Source organism: Colossoma macropomum, unplaced genomic scaffold (assembly GCF_904425465.1).
Source record: "Colossoma macropomum unplaced genomic scaffold, Colossoma_macropomum, whole genome shotgun sequence".
NCBI classification, from domain to species: Eukaryota; Metazoa; Chordata; class Actinopteri; order Characiformes; family Serrasalmidae; genus Colossoma; species Colossoma macropomum.
In genome coordinates this window covers 26,479,540-26,504,956 of record NW_023494798.1, presented here as the reverse complement: position 1 = coordinate 26,504,956, position 25,417 = coordinate 26,479,540, and the positions used below count along the sequence as shown (strand labels likewise).

The window sequence follows — 25,417 nt, the reverse complement described above, 5'->3', positions numbered from 1 at the left end:
CCAGGAGGATAAGTGGCTTAGAAGATTGATTATATATATATATATATATATATATACACACACTGTAGTCCATCTGTTTCTCTGTATAATTTGCCTTATTCTTTACCCTGTTCTTCAGTGGTCAGAACACGTGCAGGACCACCACACAACAAGCGTTATTTTGGTAGTGAATCATTCTCCACGTAGTGCTGGTACAAATGGATCAGTCATAGCAGTGGTGCTGGACTGTGAATAGTCCACCAACCAAAAATATCCAGCCAACAGAGTCCTCTTACCACTGATGAAAAACTAGAGGATGACCAACACAAACTGTGCAGCAGCAGATGAGCTACTGTCTCTGACTTTACATCTGCAAGGTGGACAACTATCACTACCACCACCACAACACTGTAGTGCTGAGAATGATCCACCACCCAAATAATACCTGCGCTGTACTGTGGGGGGTCCTGACCATTAAAGAACGGGGTAAAAGGGGGGCTAACAAAGTATGTAAAAAAACGAATGGACTGCAGTCTGTAATTGTAGAACTACAAAGTGCTCCTACATAGTAAGGGGAGCTGATAAAATGGGCACAGATTGTAGATACTTGAAGGTGACCTTGTACTGAAGTGGCCAGCTGGTGTATATATAATGTGCAAAATTCAGAGACCACCCTTCATTTATTTAATTTCCTGCCAAAACTACACATCCATTTTTTCATACTTTGTCTTTATTAGAGCTTCTATTACTTTTGGGAGACCTGCTTTCAGTTTTTCAAAGAAATTTGCAGGAACATTTTCTATGCTTCTCGTAAACACCTCCAAAGTTCAGTCTTGTGCTGGAGGTTTTTGTGTAATTTTATGGCGCTTGACATCAGTGACACCATGAGACATTAGTAAATTTAATTTACAATGTTTTACTTTTAGTTTAGGCTACTTTACCCACTCCTACATGTAGTATATCGTATTGACTCTGGAGACAAATGAACTTGTGTAGAATTACAGTGTATATTGTGCTAGCTCCATTTAAATGTTTGACTTGTAATATATCTGAATGTGAGATATTTCAATGAGGCAACAAACAGATGTGATAAGTGCTCTTCTCTTTAATAGATTGATCTGGTCTTGAACAATACAACAAGTTTGATACACTTTTTTTTCTCAACATCTTTAAACCCTAAACCCTAGCGTCACAATCAGAGAAGCAGGCGGATATAAGGCTACACACACACTCGACTTACACTGGAGCCGACAGACGAGCGAGAGAGTGAGCACAAGAGGACAGGAACAGCAGGAGAGAGAGAGAGAAAGGGAGGAAGAATTGTGGTGGACCATGCCTGATCGTTCATCTCTCTCCATTCTTTCAGACATAAGCAGCTCTTTCTTTGACCAACTCTGTGATGGTCATCTCTTTATTGCCATCAAAAATTTGACCCAAATGCTAAACAAAACTTAAAAGGGCTTTCAACTACTTTCTCACTCTCAACACACAAATTAGCAGAATAGAACTAAGATGGGCATCCAACATCATTTCTTTTCTCTTAGGTTAGGAAAAAATATGTGTGTTATATACTGTGGCATTGGTTGCCCCAAAACCCAAACATTTCACAACTCAAAAGTCAAGTATAATACAGGATGTAACATTGTCTACAGTAGATGTAGGAGTGCAAACACTAGCACAGTGCAGAAAGAGCACACACAGAGTAATAAAAGCACACAGAGACACAGCTAAGGTTACAAATGGGTCCCTCTGTATTCAGTCATGGTGAAGGAAACTGGAGAAGCAAGAGCTGTAAGAGGAGCCACTGTTCGCTCTATGGCCACTGGAGTGTTCTAGGAGGATAATATCGATTGCAGGACAAAGACAGTAGCTCTGTCGTACAGCTCTCTTACCCTGCATACTAAAGCAGACATGCAGAAAGACAGCCCAGACTTAAAGCTCTACTGCCTAACTTGCATAAGGAGTGATGTACATGGTCGTTTGTGAGCACAACATTAATAGAAGACTAACAGGTTGGCACATGTGCCAAAAAAAACTGGAGAATGCAACTAAACAAGTATAATTAAACCAACTGAGAACTTTTGTGTTGAAAGAAACTGTTGCTAAAACTGGCCCTTTTGCAGTAGAAACCTTACTGATGCTGGGGTGCCAGTCTACTCAACCTGCCTGCATGGGGGAAAGTGGAATGTAAGGACACAGGGAAGGATAGGTGGATGGATTAAGGAGTGGAAGGGCATGCCCACGATGTCTAGGGCACTGGGACCACGCGCATGGTGTTGGTGAAACCGGAGCCTGGACGCCAGCCGGTCAGCACGATCACCACGTCACCGGACTTGAAGAAGCCTCGGGCCTTGCCTAAAAAGCAAGAATCAAAGTAGGTTAAATAGGAAGATACACTCTAAACCATCGATGTCCAATCCTGGTCTTGGAGATCTAGCACCCTGTAAAGTTCAGTTCCAACCCTGATCTAACACATTGGATCCAGATAATGAGGCCTTTAGGGGCATCTGAATATTAGAGCAAAGTGTGGAGCTAAAGTTCTCTAGATCTCCAGGACCAGGATTAAGTAACTCTACTGTAATTAATACAAAAAAAGTAGTAATAGTAGTCAGTCAGCTCAGATCAGCTTTTTCAACTACAGAAGAACTGAGTTAGTCCTGGGTTACCACCATGGTGCGCTGTATGGTTTTTCGCCTGGTGGAAATCCTCCCTTGGGAAATTTCTCATTTCACTGAACGACTTAGATGGATGAATGAGATCCATGATCTCAAATATGGCCAATGAACCACATCCCAGATCAATTCTTCTATTGGCATCCATGCATTACTTTGGATACAAGTTTCCTAGCTTGCTTAGAAATTCTGATGTGAGACACCCATTGTTCTCTTTAACCTAATTTAGGGGCCTTTTTCACAAAGTAGGGTTTCTTGTTTATCCAGCTAACATCAAGCTTAGCTTGATGATTCAGGTCTTTTTTTTGGGTCCGTTTTTTTTCCTCTTTGTGACAGTTGTGGCATCAGTCTCGTTAAAAATACTGGTTTTCAGTAAAGGAAGCATAGATATCAAGAATATAAAGCAATTACCATGACAACAAGCGTTAACACTGGCGGTGGCAACAGTACTGCTTACCACTATACCACTGCATTATAATACTATACTACATATTTACAGTGCTATTTATATAGGCTGCTCAACTACTCAGGTTTCCAGCAATTGGCTGTGGTTAAAAGAGTAGAAAGAGTTGTAACAAGAGTTATATGGTTACATTTGTAAAGCTTAAGCTTGGTCGAGAATCATGAGTTGAATCTGGTGTGTCAGAGCACAGAAAACCCTAAACTGCAGGGTCTTGTAGTGCTCCTCTAGTGCCCTCTTACCAACTTCCATGGCGAAGTTGACTCTGAGGTCCACGTCCTCTGCCCACACATCATGAGCAGGTTTGTTGTAGAACACAGGGAAGATGCCGCGGTACAGGTGGGCCTGGCGGGCTGTCTGTCCATTACGGGTCACCGCAATGATGGGTGCGCGGGGGCGGTACCGAGAGAGCAAGTGTGCAGACCTGGGTGGAGACACAAAATCCTACAGTGAATCTGAACGGTCAGGAGGTTCTACCAAGAAGAAATAGAGGTAAAAAGCAATGGCTGAAAAAATGTTCCATTTCTTACTGGTGTCACAGAGTACACTGTACTGTACCGTACTTGGATTATATCTACTACATGTTTAACATGCAAAAGTTTAATTCAATTAAATTACATTCAAAATTTAAAAAGACAAAAACACCACAACAGCTGAATTAAGAGTCAACTCACCCAGACATACAGATACAGACACATACATTTCAAGGACAAAGCAGTACAGCAAACAATCACAGTGAAAAAATAATAAAGATTGTTGACACTTGGAGCAGAAAACCTGCTAGACCAACTACCACTATGTTTTCCCCTCTTACGCAGCCATACATGATTTATACTCAAACACTCGGGGGGAAGAGAGAGAGCAAGAGAGAGAGAGTTAACATTATCTAATAAGCATTAACCTTTTTACATCTGTGATTACCAGCAATAATAAAAAAAAACACCATGCTGTAATTTTACATTAAAAGGCCCAAACTCTACATTTTTTCCCTGAGGTCCACTAATAACATTTGTGTGGGTTTATGTACAAAACAATCCTAGTTCACTTTTAAATCATTATTTTCCAACCTTTATTTATTCATTGTTAACAGGGTATTTGCACTTGCTGTTTTTGATGCACCTTTAAGACTAATACATGTAAATGAGCTCTGCTAAGATTGGCTGTGCTGTATAGTGCCCTATTCAAAAAGCAGGCCTAAACTGCTAAACTGCTGAAGGGCTAAATAGCCAGTTATATGTATGTGGTTTTCGTGACATCACAAAAATTGTTAATTGAGTTGGATCTTGGGTTGTTTTTGCTGCTTAGTTTCCATATATGGACTATATCAACTGGGGAGTGACTAGTATATATAATATAGGTATAAATAGCAATACTAACTCTAAATGACTTCTGTGTCAGGACCTGAATGACCATCCAGACCAGGTGCCTCAGCCATTTCCACCTGCCCTGTCCCAGCTGTGTGGCTGGTCTGCTCTTACCTTCCCGACTTGGTGAGAACGATTATAGCGCTGGCACAGCACTTGAAGGAGGCCTCAACGGCGCCGATGGCCACGGCCTCAGACGGGTCGTGGGTCAGTCTAGAGGCGCGCCTCAGCCCCTCAAACAGCTGTCGATGGAACATGGCTGCCTCTGCCTCTCTTGCAATCTAAGTATATGTGAAGGGAGACAGCGCCAACCCAGTGGAGAAAGGTGGATTTGGCGAAGGGAGGGGTTATACTCAGTCACACCAACATCTCACACACTGTGCGCGAATGAGAGAGAGAGATAAAGCAAACATTCCATGTTCCAGTCCCACCAGTAAAAAAAATTACTACTACTAGTATTATTTATTTATTTTAAAGCACCTCATGACTCCTGTTAAGCAGGTTGAAGTGAATTCGCACTGAATTCACTTTGTGTGCATTACAGAAAGGGAGAAAACTGACAAACACACCAGCAGGATCTCATGAATGAATGTATGAACGTTTAGAGCTATGAAATAGTGGTGCTTCACATTAATGACACTATGTTAACGAATACCTCTGAAAAGGTATCATTTTAATCAGTGGTGGATGATCAATTTGCTGTTGGGCTGAAACATGGTTCAACATTTGGCTCCCTCTCTCTCTCTCGCTCGCACTGCCTGCCTGTCCCTACTCTCTGCTCCCTGTCTGGCTTTCCACAGACTCTCGACCTCTGGCCTGCGTCCTACCTGCCGGAGCCAGTGAGCACTATGAAAGCGGGGGCGAGGATTTTAAAGGAGGCTTCCACAGCCCCGATGGCGATAGCCTCAGCAGGGTCGGTGGAGTGAGGGGTGCATCGGCGCAGGTCCTCAAACACCTGCCGGTGAAACATGGCCGCCTCCGCCTCCCGAGCGATCTGATTCCACCATGCAGAGGCAGCACACGAGACAGCAAGCAGAAGAGAGGAGAAGGGAGAGGGAGGGAGGGAGGGAGGGGGAGAGAGAGAGAGAGAGAGAGAGAGAGAGAGAGAGAGAGAGAAAGAAAGAAAAAGAAGCGGACAAGTTGGTGCAGATGTAGAGACACAGCAGGTAAAGAGTGGACGCAACAGAGAGGAGGAGATGGATGGCAAGACGGAGGAGGGAGAATGGTGTGGAGCAGAAAGACAGGAAGAATGAAAGGAAGGAATTAGTGCAAGTGTTAGATCACAGAATACAGAGTAATAAGCAAAACAAAAAACAACGTACATGTTAAAATCATCTCAGATCCACTTCACGTAGTCAGCCATGCAAGAAGTAATTTTTCCCCTCCCATAATTTGTGCCAAACACCAGCAATCATATTTTATGACCACCTCATGTGAAAAGCGTTCATAACCATTAACCAGATTTGTGTTCAGACTTTGTGGCTGAATAGAATTATAACATGCACGTCTTAAAGAAAGAGAGCAATTAAAGCCCCAGTCAAGGCTGAGGTGGTGAGTTTTTAGTATCTCCATAAACAGATGACAACAAAAATACTACACCACCACTGAAAACGTATGTTTATTACACTCTATTAGCAAGTACAGAGTGATCTGCCTTTAAAGGAATGGTTTACCAGAAAATCTAAATTTACACAATTTGATGTGCATACTATGCATTTATGTATTATTTATATTATTAGATATATTATTTATGCACAAATAATATGTGCAAAGCTAAAGAAGAAAATTTCAGATAAACATGTTGGCCACTCGACTACGCTTAGAGTAAGAGGGAAATTAATTTTGGGTGAACCATTCCTTTAAAAGTAATAGTTTCACCAAAATTATCTTAAAAACACTAACGAATTAGAAGTTAGTGCCCCCCCACCACAATTCTGTTAGATAAGGGTAAGTGGAGCTAAGGGGGGAAAAAAAAGAAAAATACAGAAGCTAAAGCAAGAGTAAGACAGAAAGTCAGAAACTAATGCAGAACAGAAAAGCTGTCACTGTTTAGGTAACACAGTGAAAAATGAATGTGGATAGTTACAATTGAGACAAAGATTATTTTGAGATTATTTTGCCCAACAACACTGGGCATTCAAGGTCAAGGGAGCACTCAGGATGCACGTGGTAGAAGTCCTGACCCTTCCCTCTGGACTGCGTGGGTGACTCAGCAGTCTGAGGGAGTGCGACTCAGGAATAAGGAAATGGAGTAGAACAGGCTAAAAGAGTTCTGGTAAGAATACTTGTTAGTGGGAAATGTGAAAGGTGAACAGAGAGTAAAGGCAGCCAGCTCCTCATAACCCCAGAATGTTTACCAGTTGCTATTAGGCCTTAACCTAGCATGTAGTTCTGATACTGGCCCTACTGCTTAAAAAAATGCACAAAATTACATTCATAAAATGAACAAGGATAAATAACATCAACAATAATAGAGTAAAAATAGCAAAAAACAACACCAGCAATTTTCCAACCTAATCTGTGTCTGCTGCATTTGTACCATATGGTCAGTTAACAGAGACAATAAATTTGACGTTGTCCTGTATTATTAATTAAAAAAAAACACTAACTCAAAAACACTTAATAGAAGCCAATGGACAGATTCACCACCGATGCTGCAAACAGAGATTAGTATGGAAAACACTTCAGTATTTTTTTTAATATATAATTAAGAAAAAGTGTGTCAGTAGGGGGCGCTCTCACCATGTGCTGTGTGCGCACTGCCTCTAGAGGGTAGTCACCCTTTGCTGTCTCTCCACTAAGCATGATGCAGTCGGCCCCATCCAAAACTGCATTAGCTACATCGCTGCCTTCTGCGCGTGTGGGCCGGGGCTTCTTAATCATGCTCTCCAACATCTACAAACAAGGACAAGAAGAGAGTTTCACAGACAAGCTCTGCAGAGATATTTACACAGTCATGTCTGAGGTATTTCTCATGCTCTTGATGGATCAAAGAAAACCTCCAACATCAGATCAACTGACTGTGATGCACATATACACAAGAGCAAGGCTAGACATTCTGGTCCCCCTTGTATCATTTGATCTTTAACATTTTAAACCAAAGTAACAAATCTATCAGGATGTCAGCATTAATTCGAAAGTACTAACTGAGAAAAGATATGAAAAACTCTTTTCAGTGCATTAGAAATGAACAGTTATCATTTAGTATGATAATGCACATCAGTGTTGTTTGTAACAAACACAAGCTTCTCCATGGGCAGCATTCCTAATTGTTTTAAGCATGCCACGGTTCAGCCTCGTCTTAAAAAACAATCTTAATCCAAATATTTTAGTAACTTTCGGTCTGTTTCAAAATTGATATTTCTTTCTAAAACACTTGAAAAATTTGTTTTCTCTTAGCTGATGTCACATTTAAACATTTCAGCCTGGTTTTAAAGCTCTTGATAGCACAGAGTCTGCTTTGCTAAAAGATACAAATGACTTATTGCTGGCCATTGATCTGAAAAAAGATGATGCTAGACCTTAGCACTGCCTTTGACACTGTCGACCATGGCATCCTCATTAAACATCTTAAACTCATGGCTGGTCTAAGACTGCTCTATGTAGACTGGTTCAGATTTACCTAAGCCTACGATTTACCTACTTACCAAAGCAATAGGATGTTCACAGTTAATGTTGAAAATTACTTTTCCTCTACTACTACCACTGGATGTGGGGTAGTAGGTAGTATGTCTGAAATACAGGGAGATTCACTCGAAAGAGGCCCCAAATATTCTGTAATGACTCTCGCTAGGACGAAGCAATCTGAACAAAACAAACTGCAATGTGCAGTTTATAATAATATAATATTATAATAACTTATTATAATAATAAGTTTTAACCAACATCTATATAATTCTAGCCATGTTATACAGCCCCTGTGTACCTAAATCAGTCAAGGTTTCCCCTGCCCTCTTTTTGCACTCTGGCACACAAAGGAACTCTTGTGGCTGACCACTGAAAGAAAAGAAAAGAAAAAATGAAAAACAGACACCTGACCTGTGTTGCACAGGTGACTGGCTTGCCAGCTCTATTGCAGCGTCCAATCATCATCTTCTGAGCAAGGAAGACCTTCTCTGTGGGGATCTCAATACCCAGGTCTCCACGGGCAACCATGATGCCATCACTGGCCTCCAAGATCTCATCAAACCTGCAGGGAACATTAATTTCATAATAATCACCAATACAAAAATAAACAAGCTGAATAACAAAAACCTTGACAAAGAGATCATGAAAGCCGCATATGTGGTACAGTGGTGGTGTTGTGCCTCTCACCTACGGACTCCCTCATGGTTCTCCAGCTTGCTGATGATTTTGATGTTCTTGCCCTTTTCTCCCAGCACCTTCCTGACCGCATGAACGTCAGCTGCTTTGCGGATGAATGAAGCGAAGACCATGTCCACTCCCATGTCCACTCCAAACTGCAGATCCTTGATGTCCTTCTCAGACACAGCGGGCAGATCCACAGCTGCTCCAGGCAAATTTACACCTTTCTTGCTGCCCAGAGAACCCCCATTCTCAATCTCACAGAGCAGGTAGTCAGAGCCTAGGAGAAACAGGAGAGAAAGTACCATAACATTTCTTGATGGATAAAAAGGTGTGCATAGTCATTTGGATTCATTACTGGACACAGGTGCTGTCTAATTACGTTGCACTTCACCTTATTTGTAAATTTACAATTCCTTATTGATAAGGAATAATCTAAACTTCCTGCTCACCAATTTCTTGGACTTGGAGAGAGATGAGTCCATCGTCAATATAGACCTTGCTGCCCACCTCCACAACCTTAGTGATGTTCTTATAGTCCAGCCACAGGACGTCCTCATCACAGTTCTCCATGTAGGAATCGTCCAGGGTCACCTTGATCTTGTTGCCCTTCTTCAGCTCCACCTCAGCGGTGCCACTCTGCCATGAGATATATATGGAAAGGTTAAAGTCAGACCGAATTATAAAAACAGTAATATAAAATTAACATACTGCTGTAAATATGACCCTAAGAAATAATGTTATATAAAAGCACCTTATAATGAAGGACATAAAAGCTTTCAAATTTTACATATTGACCAGAAAAACAATAACTGAACTGTATAAAACTGTATAAAATAATATCATCCCCAGACAATCATTGCAAAATTTCCTATAGCTTTTATAGGGTTTCCTGTAAGTAAGAGTTTACTTTAATGTTCTTACCCCCTTGATGAGTCCGGTTCTGATCTCTGGGACCCTTGGTGTCCAGAGCGATGCCAATAGGGCGGTAGTGAATGCTGCCAGGCTCAAAGCTCTCACACGCCTCACGGACATTCTTTATGGTCTCACCGTGGTACTGTAACACAGAGAACTTGGTCAGTACCAGGGTTACACAGAACCGAGAATCGACTCACTGAAAATAGGAAATCATATTTGACAGTTCTCAGCTTTATGAGTCAGTAATCTACCGTTTACCTAAAACTACTGGACTCTGCTAAACTTTAGATGATATTAATTCACACTGGCCAATATCAGTTGTCTACATTTTTAACTCCTTAAAACGGGTATCGGTCAGAAAAGTGTTGTATCAGTGGCCCAAAGTTGTAGGTTAGTAAAAGAAAGTGGTCAAAATTCTATATAAAGTACACAGGACTGTGACATAACTGTCCAAATGTACTTCATTGCTCATGGTCAATTCTCATAACATTGTGTTCAATCTAAATAGCTCCATTTAGATAACTCAGACTTTTATTGTGCTTTGCCAATGTAAACTGCCACTGTCAGTTCACCTGACGGCCAAAAGTCTTTGCACATCAGCCCTGAAAGGTTTGGGTTAGGTCATGAGCACCTGGGTAGGTTCAAAGTGTCATGCCATATCAGGTCATTTACTGTCAACACAATGCCAACCCGGTATTATAAACTCAGTCAGCCTAGACAAGCACAGCTACGTCTAGTACACCCATGTAATTAGTGCTGAAGCAGTTAAATAACACTTAGTGAGAAGATAACATTTAAATGTTATTTAAAGTGTAGATACTGGCTAGTGTTGACGATTGGATGAAGGTTGGATGACAAATGAAAGCCAAAAGAGTGTCCACTCGATGTGGATAACAGTGATAAATCAGCACAAACCATTTAAAGAGCAAAAGCCATCCAGGTGCATGGAAAACACTTTTGTACTGTGAGGTTATCAACATCACTATCTGGCGGCCTGAGACCTGAATTAGGTCCATTAATGACTGGCAAGACTTTCTGTCCGTTACATCACCTACATAAACTTGACTAAGAGTAATCAAGATGATCTCACCAACAAAGTCAAGAACGTTGGCAGAAGATGCTTCTGTTTACCAGAAACACAAGCATAGTGCAGGTAGGGGTGGGTGATATGATGAAATGATATCATTATGATAGTTTACATAACAACTACTCTGAGCATACTGTGGGTATAAGCAGTACGGAAAACTGACCAACCTGCGTATTTCATTAAAAAGAGGATCCTTAGCAGCACATCTGTCTGTATTGTACAGTGTTGTCCAAGAGATCATATTAGCCCTGCTTAATCGGATGTAGCGTTGTGCAATATGAGACATTCATTGTACTCAGTTTTTAGTAGCATCGTAATTGTAGCACAAATGCCACATTGTGTCTGTCTCAACTTATCAGTCTTTTTTTCTGAGAATTGATATGCATCATTGAAAATATCAAGTATCAGAAAATCTAATTTTCGCCCACATTGACTGCCATTTAAAGACAGTACAATCTGAGTACGTTTTCTATTACATACTTAGAATGAAGTAGCTGTTAGTGTAAATGAGTGCATTGTACTTTAATTAAATTATTAAAATGGAGCTGATTAAACGACACGCATCAGCTAGCTATGCTACATTAGTTACCTTGGATCGATTAGTGTTGCAGTGGAGAACAGTGGGTTTTGTTCTATAACAAAAGCTTCAGTACAGCTGTAAGTAAACTATGTTTCATAGTTTTGTTCTCATGCTCCTCATCCATCCCAACAGCACAGTAACAGCAGGAACCACACTCTAGGCTATTTCCACGAGCGCACGTTGTGTGTTGTTGAAGTCTTTTTGACTGGTTGAGCTGTTGTATGTCCTCAAAAGCCAGACATTCACTGTGCGATTTTAGAATTATTGTTTTTTGGTTATACATACTGTTTGAAAACGCTTGGTCCATGCTACATGACAAACCCCCTTAAAATAAATCTGTTTCATTCAAAATAACATGCTGTGCACTGAGCACTGAGCAGACATGCTAAGAAGCAGCAGCTTGGCTAACCCACTGAAATGTACATGGAAGAACAATATAGTCTCTACAGTCTATTTTACAAAGACATAAAAAAATACTGTATTAACATTTATACCTTCATTCAGTCAAACAGATTAAAGTCATTGTATACGGATGTCGACTTTTTCCCCTCCGTTATGCTAGCCTACATGTCTTCACCTCCAGGAGAAGTTTATGTATTATTTAATAATTATATTTTTTATATTATTATTATTATTGAATGCCTATTTTAAAGGTAATAAATCTAATTAATAACATATGTATAAGTTTAGAGTGTCTGCTATTTATTTAAATGTAGAAATTGTGACAACTGAGAACCGACAATCACCTTTGACAACTCACTTTTGACAAATGACAGTCATTTAAGAACTGTTTAACTAAAACAATTTTTATTGTTGAATGAGTATTGGTCACACAACGTTCATGTCCTTCAGGACCTACAGTATTCCTTGCTGGCCACATGTTTCTGAATTGTATGAGGGTGCTATACCAAAGCAGCAAGTGACTGGTTCAGAACAGATAAGGCAGAATCCACTTCACACCATGACTGAAACAGAGGTCACTCGGGCTCACTCTTTACCCAACAGTTTAGTGGTTTTTTTTTGGGGGTGAGAAGAGATAAAGCTTTGGCCGAGCAGTGACAGAGAGTGTATTTATAGTGGCAGCACTCTCTAGATTAGCTTCTCTCCGACACTGTTACACTGTCTATGACCAGTAAGCATAAGGGAAGTACTGCTGGGTTCATATAAAGCTTGATTTATGGTATCTGGTTACGTCAAAAGAAAAACTGAGATGAAAAGAAAAATCCAAACCTCATGTGAACCATGGGAGAAGTTCATGCGAGCGATGTTCATTCCAGACTTGATCATCTCCTTCAGCGTTTCAACTGAGCGGGAGGCTGGCCCTGTGGCAAGAAAACATACATGTATGTGCATGCAAAGAATGTCGAGCTATATATATATATATATATATATATATATATATATATATATATATATATATATATATATATATATATATGATTGGAGCCATATACATGCTTTCACCACCACCACCATAGTCAAAACCTAAAGAAAGCAATAAAAAAAGTTAGCTACTTAAGCCTATTAGTACTGACCAATGGTGCAGATGATGCCAGTGTTGCGGGCAGTGGTGGGTTCAGAGTCGATGTCCAACAGGCACATGTGCTCCAGGAAGGTGTCAGCCATGGCAGCGTTGAGCTGCTGGGTCTGGATGAAGGCAGTGCCCATATCCTGAGCCTTTGAGTGGGGCATGGTGAAAGCAGAGTTGGCAGGTAAAGTCCTATAGCAGAGGCAGAGAGAGAGAGAGAGAGGTACATGTAAAATGGCATAGACTGGTTTAATAAATGTTGGTGGTCACGCACAGGGCCAAACGATTCGTTCAGAGCCACAATAACTGCATCATGTTATAAGTTGACATATACCAGACACTTAAAATAGTTCCCATATACTCAGTAAAGTTAGGACCACTTAGCATTTCATTGCTAATTAACGATTACAATCGTGTAATCTATGTGAAATTTATTTATTTTAAATGAATAAAGGGTTTTTGTGCACAGATCCGTATTTCAAAACTAACAGTTTCGCAGTACTGGTTTAACTTCTTGTGTGTTTTCCTGTGAGTCACACAAGCTTGCTGGCAGCCGCACTTGGAAAATGCAGTAATAGTTTATTTGAAGGCTACCTACACTTAGGGAATCACAAAACATACAAAAGCAGTGAATGCATATTATATATCAAAATCTCAGCTTTATTGGTCAACAGGGGGGGACAAAAGACCATTTGATACATGAGACTCCTGAAAAAAAACCAAGACCACCCAAAACACTCTATGGCTCAAAGCATACCACCAAATCTAAACCATTACCACCACGCCAACTCTAATATATGGGCTTCAGTTCCTGTTGTAACATAAATAAACCCACTCTGTGGTAACTACAGTGAGATGTTGTGTAAAATCATCCTTTCTGGTGCAATAAAAGGACCGACAGGGAGGGGGAAAAACAGGAAGTTATACACTTCCGCAAGCTTCAGGCAGAACCAGATTATAATTATTCCTCCAAAGTTCAAGATCGTAACGTTCTGCACAGACTAAGAACAGACTTTTGCTCTCACTTAGTCCTGTTAGTCTCACCCTGTGCGCAACATTAGAAACCATATGAACAGGGTCAGGTTCCTTAGTGCTATTCTCTCAATACATTCTGGGACAATAGTACGTGACAATCAGTAGTGCGAGACTGCCTTACTTAGTTTAAAAAATAAATAAATAAAAACAAAGGAGAGGAGGTACATTTTATGAAAATAAGGGAAAAAAAAAAAATAACGTCAGTGTCTTTAGCTGAACAGCTCCGTCAAGGATGCTTCATATAGAAATGAAACCGCCGCAGAGCCTCCTGGTGCTCCTCCGCTTCGCGGCAGCGGATATAAATGAATGTCTGGTCTTTTGGGGTCTGCTTAAGCCTAACATGGACATCTGACCAGTCGCTTCTGTCTCCTTTCGTACCACCTGAGAAGCCACCATACTTGGCCAGCTGTGTCAGACAATGCTGCCATCAGGACCTTGTCCATGAAAAAAGCTGTGGACCAGCTGGTAGTGAAGCATGAACAACTGTAATATTTTCTAAATCTCAGCAGTGTCTGACGATTGGAAGAACAAGAACACAGGCTGCACACAGGAGACAGTGGACGAAGCTGAGGATTGCTTCTTATTCTCATTTTCCGGTCCACCTTAAATGGTGCAGAAGTTGATTTCTCATGCTTTGTAACTGCTGTACCATTTAAGATGGAATAAGAAATTTGAACAGAAAGCTGCCCAATAAGAAACAAAACTGTAGAAATTTAGACATGAAACAACATTTACCTTCGCTTTAACCAGGCCTGCAGCGCTACTGTTAGAAAGCAATACTGACACAGGTTCATCTATTTATTGTTCAGTTTTGCTTTTAGTATTTTACATAATAAAATATTTCAGATTTATTGTAGTTGTTGAAAATGTACTTCTTAAAAGGTAAAGGGACATCCCTGAATAATAACCCACTATTAACCTACAAAACAAGGTTTACTTAAGCATCTGAAATAGGAAAAATTATTATTATTATTATTATTATTATTGTTAAGAGCTTGTATCGTTAAGAGAGAGGGTGAGGACTGAACACAAAGACCGCATGCGAGACAGAAATGCAGACAAAGCTTTTTTGCTCCTATGACACCTACAGATATCTTTATGGCATCCATCCTACCATAAAAGATCATCATTAAGAAAAATTCTACAACTAAGCATGAACAGCACTGATGTTAAGGGCACACTGCAGTGTCCAGGGACAAAAAACGACTACAGTGCAAGTTCAAACATCCTGGAAAGTACTGTAGATTCCTGTAATAGCTACATTCAGTGCAACAGACTGTATCTTATCAGAAGGCCGAATGTCACACAGGTCAGGAATGAGCTGCTGTAGAGAGGCTCAGTACCACAGCTGTTACAGAAGAGAGTCTGAAGAGCCGCCAACAGGGCAGTGCATGACCCAACGGTGGTTTAGCTTTTCACCTGTTACATTATACAGCCAGCATGGAAGCTTTCACTAAATGTTTTAAATGTGTGAACTAGAGGTGTAAAATGCACCAGTACATCTAATGGCAGCGAGTCCATTTTGGAGTTTCTGAAGCAATTATAAATGTAAAACAATGGTGAGCACAATCTGTGTTGCTATTTGACGATGTTAATAAAGTGAGACAGTTAATAAAGTAAACCAACATGTAGCATAATTACACAGGACATTGTGCTAAATAGCTAGTTTCTTCCTGCTTTTGATGTAGCACTTAATTTTTATATATTATATAAATAAGCAACATTTTTTTTTTTAAATGTAAGAATTTAAACAGCAGTGTGGCCCATATAACAGTATATATTACTTTAAGATGTTGATGATTATTATTATATAGTTTACTTAAATACTATAACTCCAGTGTAAGAAGCTGCTGCTGCTAACTATAAGTAAAAATATGATGAAAATATTTAATGTTCCTCTTCTAAAACATCGTACACATGCACACTCCAACACACACACTCTTTGTCTGAGCCTGTGTGACCTGGATTCATCATCTTAAAGGCCTTTCTGAGAGTAAGAGAGGAGATTAGCCACAGCACGCAACCGCGCTGCACGTCCTCAGCCACGCACACCCACACACACTGCGTACCTGCTGCACGTGAAGCTCAGGTGAAACGCAGCCAATCAGCTTTGTTCCCACAAAGACACGCAAAGTCATGAACTGACCCAGAAACCTCCACAACGAATCAGGCATATGGATGAACTACTCGGTCAGACTGAACAAAAAAAATAAATAAATAAAATAATAATAATAAAAAAAATAAATAAAAAAAGACGTCTACATATTTCTTTACTGCATCGGATATTCAAATAAGGCATGTGTAGTTTGGAATTTTTTTTTTCTACAAACATAACTGAGTTTGTGATAAAGAATGACAGAAAATGCTTTCACATAAGCAGCTGATACTGTGCTTCACATTAAGCAAAATTCCAACATTTAAGCAAATGTACATGTGGGACCATTTCCAAAAAAAGACAAACTAACTTAGAGTCAGCATTCTTTACAGTGGTGGTGATAAGAACTAGGGGTCATAATGTGTATGATACAAATATAGCTGTTTTTTGGTGTGTGTGTTCATATGATATCTATATCTATCTATCTATAAAATGAAATTTGAAAAAATGGTGGAATTCCCCTTTAAGTAGCAGTAGATACTACAGCTCAGAAGCCTGCAGAGCGTGCTGTCCCCGCTGCTTTGACATAATTAGTGAGCAGAATGAGGTGTCTCTAAGCTGGGGAAAGCACCCAACGTGCGTGGGGTTGGACAAACCTAGTACACAGTTTTCAACTTCCCTGAATTCAAATCCTCATATGACCGAAAGGCCAGTCATTTTCAGAGAGGTTTACATCACGGTCTGTGGTTACCAATGGCAACCACTATTCCTTCCACTGCGGTTCGGGCGGTGATGGGGCGAGGGGGCTGAGTCAGTGAGCCGCTGTACGTGAGGAATCTCACATCAGAACGAACATACAGCGCGCTGCTTGTCTCTGACTCAGTTAGGGATGTAAATCTACACCCTGGTGTGCGTGTAACCCAGCCAAAGTAAAATGAGGAAACGCTTATTCTGACAGGAAATGGATAGCAATAAATACCTGAGTTACTAATCTGACACACACATGCACAGAGAGAGCCCTACAGCTACATATACTATATAAGACGAAATAATGGCCTTAAAGTAAATGTAAAGCATGTATTACTGTCTTGATGGTGGTATTGAAAATGAGTATTTGAGTACTTGTTCAGAAACACCAAAATCAAGTAGCAATGATTTCTGGACCAGTTCTGCTGCTGAAGTTGACACTTGGGTTCACTCAAGCCTTTGACATTTCACTTGAGCTAAAAAAGTTATAGAACATCTCTTAAATGGAGTCGGGGGGGAAATGAGGAGGCAAAGTTTACAGCATGCAGAAGCTCTTCAAGAGACCCAGGATACAAGGGCATGGCGTATTAGCCTGTTGCCCTGACAAGAGTACTGATTATCTATGTTCAGGGAGCTTTCATTGCCAACCTGGCAAATGCCATCGCTGAGGAGTTTCCAAACGCGAAGCATTCGAACAAAAGCCCTTTTGTTAATTCAATGACGCTGGTCAAGGACACAGGCTAGTCTTCATTCCAGCCATCATGAGGTCCACCAGGACATCTGGATCTGGCACAATTTCATTATGGAACTGAGGCAACTTGGAAGTACACAGTGTGCCTGTTTTATAACCTTTATAATAATCTCTGGTTATTTGATTCGATAGATGAAATACTCAACCCTAAAACAAAACTGCTGATTGCAGCATGTTGAGCAGGTAATACTGCTGACTAGACATCAGAGCTGAGAAGGATATGACTGGAAAAGGAATGGCATATGACTTTATACGATTACCAAATGACTTATGTGACCAAGGTTAATTGCATTCATCAAGAAAAGAACAGAATTCAGAATTACCTTGCTAAAACATGGAGCGGGCAATATGACAAAATATTACCACAAACTTTGCTGAACACACCGCAGTAGAGACACAGTAAGAATGCCGATTCGATATTTGTTTAGGACACACAGTGTCATTGTTGTGAAGCACCAAAAGTGCTTATGGCACCCCCTTGTGGAAGATCTTCAGTCTGCTAAACACGAGTGAGTGAGTTCAAAGCCAGGTCCATGAGGTGCTCTGCATCAAGCAATTACACCATTTGGATGGCTACATTATATAGGTATATATAATATAGATATAACTGTATTTTGCCAGAAACCCCATAATAGCTCAAAGCCTGAATGGGGATGTGACTGATCATAATGCTAACTTATGACAAGAGAGCTATTAAAACTGGTTTGATTCCAAATCTGAGGTTGAAACAAACAGTTTGCATGTAAATGTGAAAAAAAAAATACTGTTAAAAATATCATAGAGATAGAATTATAGTCTCTAATATGTGCTTTGTATATCATAAAAAAAGTGTTCAAATATCTCAATTATATATCTTTGCCACATTGCCCACTCCTTATGTTATGTACTTTATTGATCTTTCAAGGGACATTTTCCATTTTGCTGCTAGGCTGGGAGCAGTGCAGCATTGCCAGCAGAGCAGCACCACCTGGGGCAGTAGGGCATTTAGTGCCATGTCCAAGGGCACAACCAGGAATACCCAGTCAGTCCTAGGATTTAAACCCACAACCTTCTGGTTACTGGCTCACCACTCCTGCCACTAGGTTACCGGCCACCTAGCCAAAACACACTCCAAGCTGACAATTCTACATTATCAGTCATCAGATCCAGCTTATCAGCATTTCCATGGTACCCATATCTCTTTGCTCCCCCATACCATGACATCATGCAGCTGACACACGCATGCCTGAATTTTGGACCGCACTGACTTTATAGCATGTCTATTAATCTTCTCCTACCACCACACGCGTACACACCTTTTCCAATAACCTTATACACGCACCAACCCTCAGATGGCCTTTTCAAACCCCACCCCCCCTTTAACCTTGGGTGTTCTCCAGGCCAAGGCCACTCACATGACCTAGATTAATCATAACTGCTACCTACAATCTCAATGACTCACACATAAACCTCTACACATACCTGTAAATCTTTCTGCCTTTCTGTGACCCATAAAGGTACCTGGCAGCTAGCAGAGACCTCCGAAGCAGCCCCAGTGTGAGCAGTGCCCTTTCCCTGCTGAGGCCTGCTGAAATTAACCTGCCTCTTCCACGCTGCGGGAAGGCCTGAGCGCTAAATCCTCTTCTCTTAAGATAGGATAAACTACGCAAGCCATACACATACAAACTGCTTTCGATGAGCAGGCCTTTCCTAACGCTCTCGACCAACATGAGTCAATGGAGATGTTAACCCGTTTGGCACTGAACACCACAGCTAAGCAAGACCACCACAACTAGATCACATTACAGGCACTAATATTAGCAATGGGCCTCCAATAATAGTCTAGGCTAGAGAAGAATCACAGATGCAGTGATAAATGTATGATGACTTTGTTGCTATGTAACACTGGGCATCTGGTGGAGCCCACAGGTGGGTACTGGATGCTCTACTGTATTCAGGAAGGGGCTGAGAAAGTTACTAGTTTTAATAATGTACAGTGCTATTAAACTCACTGATAATCATACAGCTTCAAATTATGATTTTAACAACTGCATACAATGAATCTGAAAGTCAAAAATGACCTTTTTATTAACCTTTGTTCATGTTTCTGGTCATATTAGACAGGATTTATTGTATCATATTTAGAAGACAAAATTGTTGTTTTTACATATTCTCTTATTGTTGGTCTCTGGGTTTTGATAACCTCACATCATTAAAAAGAAACGCAGGTATGATAACCAATATGACCAGTAAAAGATCTTAATCTTTTGGGATTAATGTTCAAAAAAAAAATTATTTATATATATTTGTGTATGTGTGCGTGTATTATATTACATATATACATACATATATACATACACACACATATATATGTGAGCAATGAGCATTGGACTGGACCATACTGAAATAAAAAAAAAAAAATACATTTCTCAGTAATCTTCTTGGATTTTGCCCCCCAATTTCTATGTTTTTGACATAGGCATCAGCATCGACAGTACAGTTTTAAAAAGCAACATTTTGAGCTGCATCTCCAGAATGAGAACTGCTAAACAGACTTGACATTTCTGCCAGCAGTGTTGCTAACGCTACAGTGACGCGTTTTAACGTCAGGCCTAATAATAAAATGCTGGTTAAAGAACCAACGTCGAGAGGCAACAATAAATAATCTAGCACTGCATTACAGTGAGTAACTGAGCAGCTTAAATCTTTTAGTTTTCTTGAAGATGGGTGGCTGCGTGAGCTACAGCTGTGCATTTTGCCAGAAACCACATAAGAGCTCAGAGCTGAACAGGGAAGCGACTGACCACGAGACTAATTGATGACAGCTGCGATAATAAGTTTAAAATCCCAAATCTGAGGTTGAAATATATTGCATGTGTCTTCAAATAGACACTTGCAATAAAACGAATAAATGATTGTTCTAAAAGTCAAAGAGGTTGTAGTCTCTAACACAGAACAACCCCATCCCCTGGTTGTTGGGCGACCCCCCCCCCACAGATATCAATACGTTTCACCTCCCCCTCCCACCACCCCCTCCTTGCTAACTCTGAGACCCTCCATCATTTAGATTTCCGATTCACGCTGGCTTTAAAAAGTGACGGTGGAAGTAAACAGCCTACTGCTTCAACTTCAAGCTGAGCAAGAATGACAAATGCTTGTATTTTTATAACCTAAACAGTAAACAGTTGTAGTATAAAAATTCATATTTAAACTGCAGTTTATTTGGGTGTTATCAAGAAATGAGAAGTTTAATAAAAAAGTCAAAGAATCAACCCAATACCTGTGGTAAAATCATTTCAGTATGTATTATTGCCTTTGAAGCATTTTCAGTGTCTCTCAGCAATACAGTGATAATTTTAGTTCAGCTGACATAATAGCGAATTTTCATTGTCCCATCTCTAAATACGGATCAGCTGAAACGCATGGCCTACTGCTGCACCCCTGCTGCAGCTGATGAAAGCACAGGGCCTGTACGCAGCAAAGACAACGTCTGCATCAGACTCAATGTCAAAAGGTCAAAGCAGAGGGAGAGATTAGTGACGTACCAATCTGGCACTGATACTAATTGATAGATAATAGATAGATAATAAATGATCAGACATGACCAATCAACATGCAGTACTGTGTTTTAGTCATGAGGGTTAGGATATTGCAACAGCGCAATCTTCTAGAACTATAATTTATGCAAAGTGCTAAAAAAACTATACATATGACTGTCTCCACTACGGTTTATTAGCCTCTACAGTATGCTTATTAAAAGACCACTGATATTGAATTTATACTCTGAGTTCAGTGCACCCCCAGAAGAAACCCGCAACTCCATTTTTTACTATTTTATCCCTCATTCATTCTCTGTTCTCTCCACCACTCTGTCATTACAATGACTAACACCTACTCAATGGCACTCCCCACCTTGGGCTGAATTGACCGATTTGAGTCACTGCAGAGGTACACGTGCTACATTTCCTCTAAGTAACTGACTTACTGCACCTGCGTTTGCTTTAGTGGTGGATTTTGAAATGCTGCTTTCACTGAAAGGGAATTTTTCAACAGCACATTCGGGCCCAAACTGCCATTCTGAAACATTTAGCAGGAACATCAGTCCTTTTCTTGAACATGTAGTTTGTTCTTCAAAGCACCAACACCCACAGCTACCGGAAAAGCACACTTCTTTAATAAATCTGTCTGAGTGTGTGTTTGTATAGCTGGGTGGAAGTGTGTTCTGCTTCCTCCCTCGCACTCTGAGGAGCCAACAGAGCCAATTACATAATAACGTGCTTTCCCTGCCCACAGAGACAAAGACAGCAGTGCTTAACTCTGCTCTGAAGGCAGGTGTGAAATCCAGGCCTGAGGGCTCAGATTTTGGCATCAGCAAATAATAACAACAAAATGTATTTATGTTTTCATTTATTTATCATTATTACTCATAGTGTTTCCCAAGCATGTTAGAAAACATGTGACCTTCTTTAAGCTTGATTTATATTCTAAAAAAGATCTGATTTGAGGTTAGAATGATTACAGCTGGGTATTATATTTTTTTCAATATCTCGAGACCTTTTTAAATACAAATATCTTGACTTGGATACCCATTCCTGAGTGATACTTTGGTCAGTGCTTTCTTTTAAATTACAAATCAAAAGTGGGTGTGGCTTAAACGCAAAATGAATGAGGTTCTGCATGAGGTTCTCAAAAAGCACTGAAGTAAACAGTACGCATACAAATTATAATTAGACAGCCAATCAGCAGTCTAGGTTATGGTTGTAGTGCTTTTTGGCTAATTGATATAATTAAATTAGTGAAATTTGGTTTTGAATGGCATTAATTATTTATGATTACTGAAGCTATTCAGTAGGTACCATAAAAGTACTGAATATATCTAAGGCCTAGTACTGATGAACAGTCAGTTAAGTCAATGGAAAATGTGTGGGTTTCCAAAGACCAGGGCTAGGCCACTGCATCTCTACTGAAGGGACAGCAGACTGCAGTCAAAGACACAGGCCTGCTAGAATACACTGCAAACCCCAGTTCTGCACATATAACCCAGAAACAACGAAAGAGAAACATAATATATAATTGACATCACAGGTTTACATAACCAAGGGCATTCCGTTAGTATAAATAATTAATATTGAAATGACTAATTAAACTGCTTAATACAGTTTTTTTCTAAGCTATCCAGACTGCAATCGTGATCTTTTAACAGAAGGATGCTTATGTTAGGTGAACTAGTGCGCAGGGCTAGGTGAGCGGCGCAGATGCAGTGCGGCGGATATGCTTGAAGTCACGTTCACTCTGCGCCACTTTTCCCCCAGCGGAGAGCAGGAGGAAAAATGAGACATGTACAAGCAAACCAGTGGAAAGCAGCCAAACGACTGGAATGTAATGTTTAGAGAGCTGACCACACCTTTCGATGCCGGCAGTGGCTGAATTTTCTGTATAACGTTAGTGCGGCACTCAACTAAAAACTGCGCAAAACCATGCGGTCTCTTCAACACTGCGGAAGAGGCCATCGCACTGAAGAAGCAGGTTGGCTAATGTTAGCACGCAGGCCAGGAAACAGTCATCTGGATGCAGCCGGCTGGTCTCCCCTCTCCAAACAGCCAGCAAGGTTGGAGATCTTGGTACAAAACACTAACAGTCTGTCCTTTTTCTTAATGAATCACCGCGCAGGCAGAATCACTAACATCAAATGTGAAAGTCATAAGCCAGGGGTCAAACACACACCTTTCTTTTAAGAGCTCGCGTTTTTAATCGACTTATCAAAACAAGATCAGTCTTACTACACAGAAAGATACCCATCGCTACCACGCCAAAGAAGTGAATTTATAAGTTTAAGTGCAGATAATGATGGTTAGGAAGGTCTTTCCTGCTTACCTCCACCAAGTGACCGTGCTGGAGTGAAAGATGCGCTGCTGCCGCGCATGCGCTTGAAGGTGATCCAACAAACCCACCGGCACTACTTTCGGACAGTGTTCTTGCGCGGAGGAAATGTAGCACCACGTGTTTACGATTAAAGTACACGCAAAAAATACATCGAACGGCCAACATATAATATAAATCCTCTCCAATAAATTAGTTTAAACTTAATTTATACCAAGAAAAAGAACTAAAAAGAACTCACTGTCTGCTCTGCTTTTCGCAAGTGGAGTAATATCTGTGGCAGAAAAAAAAGAAGTAGTGCGGTCCTTTAGCTGGCCAACCAGCAAACAAGGTCGGAGTGATGCTCTGCACCAGCAGGGAGGATGAGGATGAGTTGCTCGTATTCATAAAAGACTTTATGAAATAACTTAAATAACCAAATGACACAGCAACATTGTGTCGTGATGTTCCTGAATTATTGCGCGCACAAACAGCTGTGAGGGTCCCTGGTCAAAATATTTGAAAAACAGTGACGTGGGCAAAGTAGTGGTAAATTTAAGGCCGTATATATCATTTCCAGTGTGTTAAACTCGGTAAATACATAGAAATTATGCATTATGCACTAAAATTAGCAGAGAAAATGTCATATTTAAGTATGTTCCCTGTAGAGGACGTGTAATTAAAAAAAACACCTATGTAATTTAACTGGGGGTGTTAAAACTTTTGACTTCTGCATTCCACTGTATATCCAGCAGGATGCTGAACATGTGAACTTGGTGGGTTTTTCAGTATAAGTGTAAGGCAGCCAGAAACAAGGAGTCATTTAAAAAAAGAATTGTAGTAATACCATAGAGATTTATATGGGATTTCTATAGGAACCTGATAGTAAATTAGTATAGAAATGTATAGTTTATTACAGGATATTCCACAAGTATCACAACAGTCTTACAGGGAGTGAAGATATTATCATAAAAGTATAACCAGTACATCACCAGATATTTTATTTTCCTGACTCTGACTTTGAACATTCAGTCACTGGTGAACTCCTGTAAATCTGCGATGCCACTATGGCCGTTATAAAAAGCGGTACACTAGAAACTCTATGTAATGGAATCGAACTGAACGTGCTTCTATGTAAACCCCCCCTTTAGGTGAGAGACGCACCAACAGGCACGTACGCGCAGACATGCGTAAAGCTCTCCATTGTATATCCATTATCATTCCAGCCAGTCATCTCTTCCACTCCGTCTAACATTAAAATACCTAGAGGTGAAGCGGACTTAGTCAGGCATTCGTGGCATGTGTTACTCCACCATTTCCCCTGCCCTTTTTTCTCCCCGACTGCATCCTTCCAATAAGCGTGCTATAGGTTCACCCTCTATCCAAACTCAGACACCTCGCCAGTGGTGGTCTGGCTTATGCAAACAGCCTGTTGTTTGTGGGTCTATAGTATAAGTTGTTATGCAAGATGAAAATCCATTAATATACTTGTTCAGTTTTTTGTTTCTGCTCCGTTTTTCCCTGCATGATCTGTTGCTCATGCAGGATGACTAGCTGCCTGTTCTGTTTTCCTCTTTTTCCTCTTCCCTCTTGCTTCAAGTCATTTTCGCTCCAAAAGCGCCCTCTAGTGTTAGATTGCAGCACTGCGGTTGCGTAAGAGCAGCCATTTTACTTTTACTCTACATCACGTGACATATGATCACCCTGCAAAACCAGTATTTTGTCAGTTTAGCTTACTTAACATAAATCACATTCTGATAATAAGGAGTATCTACAAGAACCTAGTCTACACCTCTGCGTGTCATATGGAAAGTCTAAAATCTAAGGATGTATTTAAGGACACAATCCTCTATCAAGAAGCCTCAAACTGCAGTGTTAAAGGGGAATACCACCACTTTTTTACTGCCCAATAATTAATTTGGTATAATGTCCACAAAGTCATTCAGGGTGGTTTGAAGTGAAATGCTCCGTTCTAGAGAAACCTATGTTCACATGTATGTATGTAGGGGTGGTAATAGGAACCAGCCGTCTGGTGAGTTTAATGCTTATAAAACCTCA

General features: G+C 40.4%; 1 protein-coding gene across 1 annotated transcript; it reads right to left on the bottom strand.

The window, feature by feature from the left end:
- Nucleotides 1–1,064: 1,064 nt before the first annotated feature.
- Nucleotides 1,065–23,483, bottom strand: LOC118817805 (pyruvate kinase PKM-like). Its single transcript, XM_036584744.1, is given in 12 exon segments — nt 1,065–2,334; nt 3,354–3,535; nt 5,303–5,469; nt 7,218–7,370; nt 8,514–8,664; nt 8,790–9,060; nt 9,233–9,419; nt 9,705–9,734; nt 9,736–9,837; nt 12,596–12,687; nt 12,901–13,085; nt 23,375–23,483. Coding segments are annotated over 11 exon segments (1,599 nt in total). The 5' UTR covers nt 13,058–13,085; nt 23,375–23,483; the 3' UTR covers nt 1,065–2,227.
- Between the last annotated feature and the right edge of the window lie 1,934 nt (nt 23,484–25,417).